At 42.7% G+C, this 11665-nt stretch overlaps 2 protein-coding genes across 5 annotated transcripts in view; both read right to left on the bottom strand.

Moving 5' to 3' along the window:
* LOC121861796 (tRNA-dihydrouridine(16/17) synthase [NAD(P)(+)]-like) overlaps positions 1–11665 on the bottom strand; it is a gene marked incomplete at its 3' end in the record, with an annotated part of 75190 nt that overhangs the window by 26092 nt on the left and 37433 nt on the right.
* Positions 1499–11665, bottom strand: part of LOC121861795 (palmitoyltransferase ZDHHC1-like) — a 39833-nt gene continuing 29666 nt past the window's right edge. The window contains exon 2 of the mRNA XM_042359715.1: positions 1499–10961. Within this exon, the coding sequence (XP_042215649.1) occupies positions 8733–10607 (1875 nt within the window). The 5' untranslated portion in view covers positions 10608–10961 and the 3' untranslated portion in view covers positions 1499–8732. The remainder of the gene's footprint in view (positions 10962–11665) is intronic.

Genomic DNA, 11665 nt, shown 5'->3' with positions numbered 1-11665 from the left:
AATAAAGTTCAGGTAAACAAACACTTCAAACAGTTGTTGTATAAAATCGTTACCAAAGAACCATACACAGAGTGGTATTCACACATGACTAATACACGTATGGCCCAACAACATGAGTTTGGGACTGAAGACATAATGATCTTCAATATAAAATGAATAAAATATATCAAGGAATTCATCACAAACACCAGTGACTCCTACAAGGCAGTACTGTGGTGTAATAATAATCATGAGCTTCATATTTTTTGGTCTAAATATATTCATTTGTTTACAGAATGGTCTAAATAAAAATGAACTCAGGACTAAAACTTCATACTTCCCAGCAGTCACCACCACCAAGTCGCTGGAGAGATTTATGATGTACTAGAAACGTGAATTTGTTGGGATTAAATGATAAAAAGAAATAAAAAAACAACACATGAATTGATTTGAATATGAAGACATTTAAAGATTGATCCCATCTCAGTGTAGACAAGAGGTTGGACTGAGAGGGTTGGGTGGTTAGTAACACAATGAGGATTAGCACAGTAACTATAGCCACCACCACACCAGGCGTCTACACACATCCTCTACTAACCAATGTCACTAGAACAATAAGAAGAGTTAAGATTGAAGTACAGCTGAGCTTCACCTTGATTACAGGTGCAGGTGAATCATTACCACAGGTTACCACACACACGCTGCAGCCTATACTCTACTCTAATCATCAAACTCTACTTCTACTTTTTTGTAACTCATTAGTAGCTTCTATTTTTACTACTGTATTACTTACAAACTAATCACACCAGTGAATTTGACACATTCGAGTGAAATTTAATAGAAACTGACTAGATTCAACGTTACTTAATGTCAGCGAAAAATATAATAGTTTTATGTCTATTAACCGAGAGCTATTTTGAGTATGAGTAAATTCCATGGCAAATGGCGATAGCTATGTATATATATGACAAGCAGGATCACATCTCATTTGTTTAGCTGTAGAGGAACCTGCTCGTTAGGTTAAATGAGCGTGAGTAGAAAACCGAAAACAAAAGAGCGTTACCTTGGCTCACGGAGGAGATAGTGTCAAGGAGAAGGTAACGCTGGTAAGACACGCCACCAGTACGTGACCTCCCACGGTATCTACTGGTAATTACTACATCAATAATACAGTCAGACATTAGACGTGATGCCATAAGCGATATTGACCTCTATCTTAGTACGTCAATAAGGCTCAACTTCCACGTTCTCGTCCGTCAGTGATAAAGGAGCTTCTTGGCTGTACTCTAAGGCAGGTAATAGCTGATATGGCTTTGTATTGTAAATTAAAAAAAAAATGTCTCTAGGTATTTCCACGATAACTAGCCTTAACCTGAAAAGAATTATAAATCTAATCCCAGAAGTAGACGAGTACGAAATTCCTTGTTTAGAATACATAAAATAGCCCTTATTAAACTGTGGCAGTAATGTAGGTCTCACACAACACCTGACAGTAACCACGTCTCTCACATTAACCAACCACCTGTTAAGTCTTACCGTACACTAACAATCAACATAAATTTAAAAATAATCCGTCATATTTCTTTTTGTTGATAGTTATCCGAACTACAGGGTGGGTCAGGTCTACAGGTGAAAAATTAAAGCAACCGGAAAAAAACATACGTAGTGTACAAGTCAAGGGCAATTAAGAGTTCCTGCAGCCACAGTTTTAGAGCATATCTACGAAAAAAAATTCTACAAGTACATAATCCCTCATATAACTACATATTAATAATCCTCCTACTCACATATGTATCTACAATAACATCAGTCATTATCTAAAAAAAGCAAACTGCTATACATAATAACCCGACTGTAGTCACTGTGAACCCAACGAGTGTTATAATAAATCTTAGCTCCCATATAGGACAAACGTTCACTAGGTTTATCGGGCCATAATAATCTACTTTACCTATCTACCAGCAAATCTATCTGTATAACGAAGCAGGCACCATCTACAATCGTGAGTCCTATGGCGGCTAGTGATTATAGTAATGTTTTAAGCGTAGGGTCGAATCACTCAGTCCGAAGGCTCACTGTCTCGTTCAAACTCCGGCCCTCACCTGACACCACTACCACCACCTCCCTAACTTGGCTCTTAACCCTATGTCCTCAAACATCGGTAGATTTTCATTTTTATTCGTCTTCCTTTTCCCCAAATCTGAATGATAAATAATTTGTTATTTTATAATTCACTGATTAATTATTCTCTATTCGCTAAGCCTCTATTATCCCATAACATTCACTCACATAAACTGGATTTAGTCAGGTTGTATTCTTGAAGTGTTTAAAGTTAATCAGGGATCATGATATATGTTATAGGTTTGTTTGTTTGTTGTGGTGTAGAGAAAAGGGAAGAAGGAACGACAGATACGCGATATTGACATTTTAGTTTCAGTATACAAACACACACACACCTGGACCCTCAGCAAGGTAAACCACATCACTACCACTAAACTACCCAATGACTTAATCCACTTCCCAGATTAACCATCATCCATATTATCCAAACATTAAAGTAACACAAACTGCCTTAGTATCCCTCGCGATCTTCCAGCATTATCCGCGAAAAATGTTTTAAAGCCCACTGTTTGGACATATTAATTCTCATAAGCACAGTGAGCTCGAGGGAACGGTGAACTGGGAGGGAAGACTGAACTCCGCTGTGGGTCTGTGTTTTGTCGCCAGAGTTGAGCGTATGTACAGTTATGGACAAAATTCTCTGAACATTTGATAATATCTGACATCATTTATTACTGGTTTATGATTGGTTTATATCTACTAATTCCTTAATATAAATATGAGACAATACGTTTAAATTCCAATCCTTTTCACCTAATGATACTCAGTTACATGCCTGATATAACCAAGTGATCAAGGAATTTTGTCCTTAGCTGTACACTCTCGCCTTCAAGGAGTTCAAAATACCCCAGACAGCGAAACTTTACAAGAAATTAGACTAAACTTACCGTATTATGTGGAAGCAAAGAAATGGAAGTACAGAGAACACATTTTTTGGTTTCATTTTCAAGATTACTTTTTAAAAATTAATGTCAACTGCTTTTATTTTTATTCCAGGACGAGATTTTTTTTTTAAGTTTTTAAAATCAATGTGTGTTTTTACGTTACACTTTTATTTAATTTAACGGTATAAGCTGTTTTAACTTGCTTGACATATACCCAGCCCCAGTTTAGGTATTTGTCTCTATATACGAGTGGTTCAGTAAGGTATGGCCAGGTAATTAGTGACAGTGGTTCAGTAAGGTATGGCCAGGTAATTAGTGACAGTGGTTCAGTAAGGTATGGCCAGGTAATTAGGGAAAGTGGTTCAGTAAGGTATGGCCAGGTAATTAGTGAAAGTGGTTCAGTAAGGTATGGCCAGGTAATTAGTGAAAGTGGTATGGCCAGTAAGGTATGACCAGGTAATTACTGAAATGGTTCAGTAAGGTATGGCCAAGTAATAATGACAATGGTTCAGTAAAATGTGGCCTAAATACAATATTAAACACGATTGGTCCAAAGGAAATTGAAGTTCAAATGCCCGTATGGTTAGTTCGATCACATACACTAAACTGTTCTCCTTCCTGTATCTTAACCCGGGCTTCATCTCGTAAAATAGGCGTGTTTTTGACCCAACATCGGATACCGGATCAGATGACGTGCAGCGTGAGAGTATATGAAAGAAAATTATTGATATTTTCATTCATATTGTGGTTAAGAAGCTGTAAATAACATTCCAATATTTGCTAAAATTATTAAAGTAAGAGTTGCGTCGTAATGAGGTGTGTGTGTGTGTGTGTGTGTGTGTGTGTGTGTGTGTGTGTGTGTGTGTGTGTGTGTGTGTGTTTTTAGGTAGTGTTGCCATGGCTTAAGTGATCAACGTTTGATACTATATTATTTTGATATGATATTAATTAAGCAGTCGATAAAGGTTTGATATCGTCAGGTCATTGCCCATAGTAGTATCATCCTGTGCGTCAATGTTCACTAATTGTAACATTATCCTCTGCTTGTTTTGGGACCTTTGACATAAGTCTTGATTCTTGTTATATTTACAATGTTAGAAATGTTTATGGTATTGATAACTCTATGGTATTGATAAAACAAAATTGGGTTTATATTTACGTGTAAGAAAATATCCAAATTTATAAAAAAAAAACAAGTATTTACTGGGATAAGAATGTTTTATTATAGGTAACATGCACAGTCACTCAAAAAAACTATCTTCACGGAAATTATGTTAAACAATATGACACAGCGGACGAAACATTTTGACAACCATACCGAGACAACGGGAGTCACAGTGTTCATTCTGAAATTCATCGATCACCCCAAATACAGATAGTTCTTTGAGTGACGATACAGAAGGAAAAAAAAAGACAATCATGCTGTTGAAACAAGAATATATCACTAAATACAGATACTGCTTCAGTGTTTTTACAACTTGAGGATTTATCACCAACAAGGTACTTCACGCTGCCAGCCATCTGAACTAAAGAATCTCACACCTTACAAGCCAAAACAAAGGATATTCTTGTTAATCACCTTGAACACCTGTTGATTTGACCATAATGTTATAATAATAATATCAGATGCACGTTCTTGGTGAGACAATTAATCAAGTTCAAACAATGGAAACACAAATTAAATTCCTGCAAGTGCTAAGTGATACATCTGAATTAATGATGAAATTTAGATGCAATATGACGCAATAGTGACCAAAATAAGGTGGACAAACCCCCCCCCCACAATAACTCACTATTCTCTGCCCACGATAGTCTCTTATGGTAAACAATTAGTGGTACATCAATAACGGTATACAGTACACTAAGTCTGGGTCTATGGGAGAAGATCGAGTGTCAACTGCTTACATTACACTCAACAGGGAACAAAATAATCACCCCGTAGCTTAATGTATAATGTGGACCCGAGAGATTGTTATTGCGAAGACAGATGCAATAAATAAATAAATAAATAAATAAATTGGTAAATTCAACATCGAGTTTCAATCAATCATTCTACCTTAAGTAAATCTTCTCCATTCTATCCTCACTATCATTCACATATAATCACACATTCAACCATTAACCATCTACATTGAATCGATGTTTATATGTTAATTGTTAGAAAACAAAAATAACATCCATACAGATACAGAATCCACATCAGCTTGTAGACCCTATACATCGAGGTACTGGTAGATATATTGTTTACTATCCATGTAAACTATTATGATGATATCGAATAAGAAAAAAAATAGTTACGGTTGTGAATAGTACCATACTTAGTCTAGTGAAATATGATCAATATTATACCCGTTTTACCCCCCATGGATCCAGGTGTGTTCACGACGATAAGGAAATAAAATGTAAATTAGGGTTATTAAAAAGAAATGAGGTTTAATTTTCATATGGGTGGACGAACGATTAACGGTGACGGACGATGAGGAGCGAGGAACGGACGATGATGAACGAGGAACGGATGACGATGAACGGACGACGATGAACGAGGAACGGACAACGAAGAACGGACGACGATAAACGAATAACGGACGAAGAGGAACGAGGAACGAAGAATGGACGACAAGGAACGAAAAATAACCAGCTGTCACAAAAACCCCACCACGATAACCGGTAAAGAAAAGTTTACTATACCAAGCTAAAAATTAAAATGAGTCCAGAGAAACCCATCATGTTTACGAGGCTACAGAGACACTCATTTGATCCATCATAAATAAATAAACATTATAATATCACTCAACAGCGGTCCAGTCTTAGAGAATGATAAACAAAATTGCCTAAGACTCTGGAAACCTGAATTTGTTTTTATTTTTTTATAATTTTGTAGAAAGAATTTAATATGAGTTTAAATTTCTTTCTCACAGTCATTTAGCTTAACCTCGCCATTTTTACCCACAAACCTGATACATTATTCATCAATCTATTACATGTGACACACTCAAATGGTTAACTTACACTCCAAGTTATTAATGTACTCAAGGGGAATTACTTAAATTAATAACACACTCTAGTCAAGGAACACACTGAAATCACCTGACTCGTTATGTGACACACTCAATTTCGCATGATGCACCTGATACAATAGTCTTATAACTTACTTAACTCTCCTGGATTCAGTGTGACAAACGAAGAATTAAGTACATAGGTAAATTCAGGTCACATCACAAAATCAACTCCAATACCCCTCCTGCTGTGATGTACAGTACATATGGTCAACGTCTCCGATATATTGCGTCACTGGGATAAGCTGTGACGTGCTCAGGCTGTGCCACGTGTCGACATACTCAAATTAAACACACCAAAAAATCAAGTCATGAGACACATACAAGTTAATAACAACAGGTATATGAGACACACACACACCCGTTATAAGTAACATGACAAGACTAAAATTCAGAACTTATCACATGGCATACTCAAGTAATGACAACTTTGGTACCTGATGCACTCAAATTTTGACAGTAAAATGACGCATGACACACTGAAGTTGCGTGCAACACACTGGACGCAACCTCAACAATAGATCCATAAAAATATATATTCGTTAATCTTGTTACTATTATACAGGTGTTGCGGGCCACACAGTTGGGCGTACCTTGCATAACAGTCTTATCACCATAACTTATGAAGAGACTTGTAGAAGACGAGTCATGTTTATAAAATCAAAACAAAGTTACCAAAGAAGAGAAAACAGACGAGACGTGAGGTGAGGGACACAGTATAGGTGGTCGAGATCAAGCCCAGTTAAGAGAATAATAATGTTGGTACTTGGGGTGTCTGGGAGCTCGTCGCCGTCACTGAGGTACAAGACTTGATGCTTTAACTTGTGTATGTCAGCACCGTCAGTAGAGGCTGTAAGGGGTGGGTGATTGTTGATACAGCTGAGGACCCTGTACCCAGACGTTACGTTACAGCTGTAGGTGTTGGCAGCTCCCTATCCCATCTGCCTCTGCGCGGCCTTCCTACCCGGGTCCTTGCCGCACTCATTATACATTTACAATATTCTTTAAGATTTACATCTAAGTTTACAACAAGGCTGACCAAGTAAAGTCAATCTTAAGAGGGTAGAGTACCGAGTACACAGGGGCAAGTGGTTCATTTGCTTTGCCCTGTGATACACCACACTGGTACCTGCCACATCCTGGGGGCAGCACCTGGCAGGTCGTTCTAGACGGCGTGCCTTGGAGGTCTCAGGAGACTGTGTGCTTAGCAGGTTCTAGGAAGTGGTACACTTGGCAGTTCCAGGCAAAAGGCATACCTGGCATTTTTTTTTTTTTTAGTTCGTGTACCTGGAAAATTTCTAGGAGGCAAAATACCCAATAGGTGCAGGAAAGCAAGAGTACTTTCCGGACCTTTTGAGAATCAAGGTATCTGGTAGGCCTTTAGAACCAACACACCAGATGGGCGCTAGAAGCATGGTACTTGGAATCTCTGAAGGGATAACGAACATGCCAGATTCTGGGAACCATAGCGGCCGAAAGGTCCTGGTCAAGTAGGCAGGTAAGTGTTGAGGACGGCCTCCATTTGTGGTGGTGCGAGGCAGAGGAGAGGCAGCCTTACGGAGTCAGATAAGACAATCAGCCATGGACTATGTGTTAGTTTCAGACTAGACAGTAAAATTAGTCCAGGACTCGTCAGAAGCAATGGACAAGGGTTTATCTAGAGTGGACCCACAGCTGGAACCTGACAGGGAGCCTTGGTGTACAGTTGCCACGAGCATTACCACAGCACACGAGAAGCGTTGATCCATAATTCGCCCAGAGGACAAAGGAAAAAAAGTTCCTAAACTATTCGACAGCGTTGGTCTGGGACTAATGAGTGCAAAAACACGACCAGTAGAGTGATAGTCTCGGTCTAGTTAGGAGTATAAGGGCAAGACTAGAAGAGACATTGGTCCGATAGTCCATGAACTAGAAAGATTTGGCCTTGAACTGCAGTGGCACGATAACCTGGAAAACGATTTTACCCCAGACTAAAGGAGAGTTGGCCCAGCCAGAGTAACTGACCTGTGACAAACCGAGAGGACAGTATGGATGGAATGGGAGCAAGACAGAGCCCTGACCCCTGGACCATAAGAAAGGGCTGAAGGTGACCAAAAGAGAGCGCTACATCAAAGAACAGAAGGGAAGGATGGTCCGGGACACAAAGTACTGAAGAGGGTTGGACCAGAGACCAGACGGAACTTGAATCAGGACCAGAAGGGAAGTTGGTCAGGAATCCAAAAGTCAGAATTAGAGCAGATGGGTAAATAAATACATGACTAGAGGAAAGGTCTGAACCAGGGACCAGGAGGGAGGGGTGACCAAGAACCAGGAAGAAAAAAGCTTGGACTAGGGACCAGATGATAGGTTTAGATTAGAGCCAGACAGTGTGGTTGGATCAGAGAGCAGAAAAGAGGGGGGGGGCGGGGGAGCTGACCCAGAACCAGAGAAGAATGTTGGCACGACATTAGATCTTGACATGACTGTACATCACCATAATATTGCTTTAATGACGATTAAGTCTATGTCAATATGTAATCTATCACTTGACAATGTCTACTATGGCATATTACTAAATTCACAGAGCCATTATGTGCAATGTGGCATTAACAATAATTTATGACTCTCATCACCAATTACAGCAACAGTCAGATGGTTGTGTGAGCTGTGTAGAACCTGGATCAAGGAGCAGGTGAGAGGGAGGGACGAGGCGCTACATGTGTAACTCAACGTGCGCCACGCCCCCATTATGGCGGGGAGCGGACCCGGTCACACATGAACGAGACCCCACCATACTGCAGTTGGGATCCTGAGGACTATCGTTTGCACCACTCTGCTCACTCTCCTTCACCAACAATTTACTGTTAACATTTGTGACTGTTGTCGTCCTGCCGTAACAGTTATTAATGTCACCAGCACTACCGTTCATCTTCACTCGACTCACAACACTGTGGCCATTGGCACGTCTCGTCACATCAGCGCCGCCCACTAATGGACTCAGTTTGGTGGGAGTATGAGGACCACGGGCGGGGCTGGTCCTTGGACTGCGAGCGGGGCTGCGGGCGGGGGTGTGGGCTGGGCTGGCTGCTGGACTGGAAGAAACGCTTGTCCGCTCACGTCTCGGCCTCATTGTGGGTGGACTGGGGGCAGTCTGATCACATTCTTTGATAGGAGATAGATGCGGTACTATACTAGACCGTAGCCGCCGGCGGGAAGGTCGAGGCCGCGGAAGCGACACTACTCGCACCTCCAAGTCGTCGTCTACGGAAAATTCACTCACAGATGTAGTGGCGGTACGGTTTAGTGTACGCAGCTGTGTCCGTGACCGCCCTATCGGGATCTGTGGCAACTGTGGTACAGAGGAAGATCGTGTCGGAGGAGTTCTGGGAGCGGTGTTTGTAGGGGATACCATAGCCGACCCAATACGCCCTCCCTGCTGTTGATATCGAGAAGAATAGTTTTGGAGATGACCTCTACCTACAGTTGGTGAGCGGACATCCTCCGAGGGCGTGGTGGGGGAGAGTCCTGGGGTGGAGGAGGTGGAAGAGCGAGGGGAACGGACAGCCGTGGTGGTAGTGTTGAGAGAATCAACAGATATTGTAGAAAGTAACGCCGTATCAGTGGTGGAAGAAGGGGTAATTTGGTTGTTTGGTGGGCGGCGAGAGACCGCCCATCCACAAACGGCACCCTCTCGCTGTGTCCCGCTCTCACGCGGGTAATTGCCGAAGGAATGAGCAGAGTTTGAGCCACGCAGATGATGACCACGTATGTACTCGTAGGTAGTGAATCCCAGGAATATGATGTAGGCGTGGAAAGCTGCAAGATGCACTAGTAGGACTTCTGCCACCAGGGCCACGGAAAACACGGTTGACAGTAAGCCGATGAAGGCGCCGTCATAAACAAAAGCACCGAAGATGGAGAAGTGGCAGTAGGGCGCCCCTTCTGAACATGTTAACGAAGCATCCCCACTGGCATCCTCACGCCCCTGCACTGCCTGTTGAGGTTTAGGAGACTCCCATGGCGAGAGATATTTTTTTTCGAAGTAGTAAAGGACAATCTCGGCGAGACAGGTGCCCATCACCAGCAGACACGCCAAAATGGCCGTGATGACACACGCCAAAAACACTCGATAGTTGCGGCGACCCACACAGTGATTGAGCCATTTACAGTGATGGTCGAAGACATCCACACACTTGTTGCACGCGCTGCAGTGTTTAGTTCGACTGGAAGATATTGTAATGTTGCAAAGGTGACATCTCCCATTTTCAATCACATGATTATGTACGTTACGATCAAACTCGGGCACCTGCTGAAGATCCTTGCGGGCCCGGAGCTGCGGGTCTGCTGGGTCAAGCGCGAGGGCCACGGCATGTGTCAGGACATGGGCGGCGAAGACGATGCCCGTGATGATTGAAAGGGGCATGGCCAAGCAGGAATGGAGGGCGGGAAGGACGGCGCCGTACATGAGGGAGGTGAAGGCGACCATCACCATCCATGCCAACACTTGTTGAGGGTGGAGCGGCAGTTGGAGGCCGTGCACGCGGCGTACACGGCGCGGGCCCGCCCACCATGGCCGCCCGTCACCCATTGCACACCACCATCATCACCGCCCTCTCCCCTCTGCGGCTTTACCACGACCGCACCCTCTCAACCTCCCGTACCCTCTTGGAGGGGCCTCAGTGATCGCTGGGGGTTCCTGCTGCATAAAGCCGCCCCTAGGTCTTCACACACACACAAACACACACCCCGCCCACTTATGCCCACACGTCCTCCGAGTCTGTTCGCCTAGATGCTGCCATGTGGGCGGTCACTCATAACACAGCGAAGCACCAAGAGGGCTCCAGTGGAAGCCGGCAAGCCTTAACAGTCTGGCTGACCGCCAGCCCCTCGAGACAGGCTCACTCTGCAACTGATGCTCTTGCCTTAGTGATCCTGTAGGAACCTGTAATGAAACATCATAGGAGGCATAAGTCACTTGTACAGGTAAACATGGCAGCTCACCTGTATATGTTGCATTAATAGTGTGCACCTACAGAGTACATATCGCCGGTACACTCCGCTTTCCTCGCATTACTTAAACGGTTCTGTTCTTTTCCATTCACAAACAAGCAGGTGTTTGTGATAAGCTGCTCACGTTAAAGAATAAACTAACTTATAAAACTTACGTGTGTGACAGTCCACATCACCTGCCACCTTCACTATGAGAGCTCAGCAGCAGGTGAAGACGCTCCCACAGCCTCACCGGAGTATGTATAGACACTTCATTATTCCTCCATTACTTTCTTTGTCATCATTCATTTGGTGTAAAATGTTCACCTCGCCAAGATTATGGATGGTGAAGCGAGCGTGAGGAGGGTGAAGCAAGCGTGAGGAGGGTGAAGCGAGCGTGAGGAGGGAGCGTGAGGAGGATGTAGAGTCAGGTGACGGTGAGCGGCAGGTAACACGGGCTGCTATAAACAAAGGCTCACTCAATTTCAGTTCAGTTCTGGATCACAAGGAGTGGCAATGGTTATACACACTGTCCTACCTAAACCTTAACACCTTATAACCTAACCTAACCTAACCGAACCGAACCGAACCTAACACCGTCTTAAAGTCTGGATTTAGTTCGTCTTTTGAATCTACAGTATTTTGAGGTGTATGATT

This window comes from Homarus americanus, unplaced genomic scaffold (genome assembly GCF_018991925.1).
Source record: "Homarus americanus isolate GMGI-L3 unplaced genomic scaffold, GMGI_Hamer_2.0 scaffold8148, whole genome shotgun sequence".
NCBI lineage: Eukaryota > Metazoa > Arthropoda > Malacostraca > Decapoda > Nephropidae > Homarus > Homarus americanus.
The sequence above is the reverse complement of the archived record's forward strand: the minus strand, read 5'-3'. Positions and strand labels throughout refer to the sequence as shown.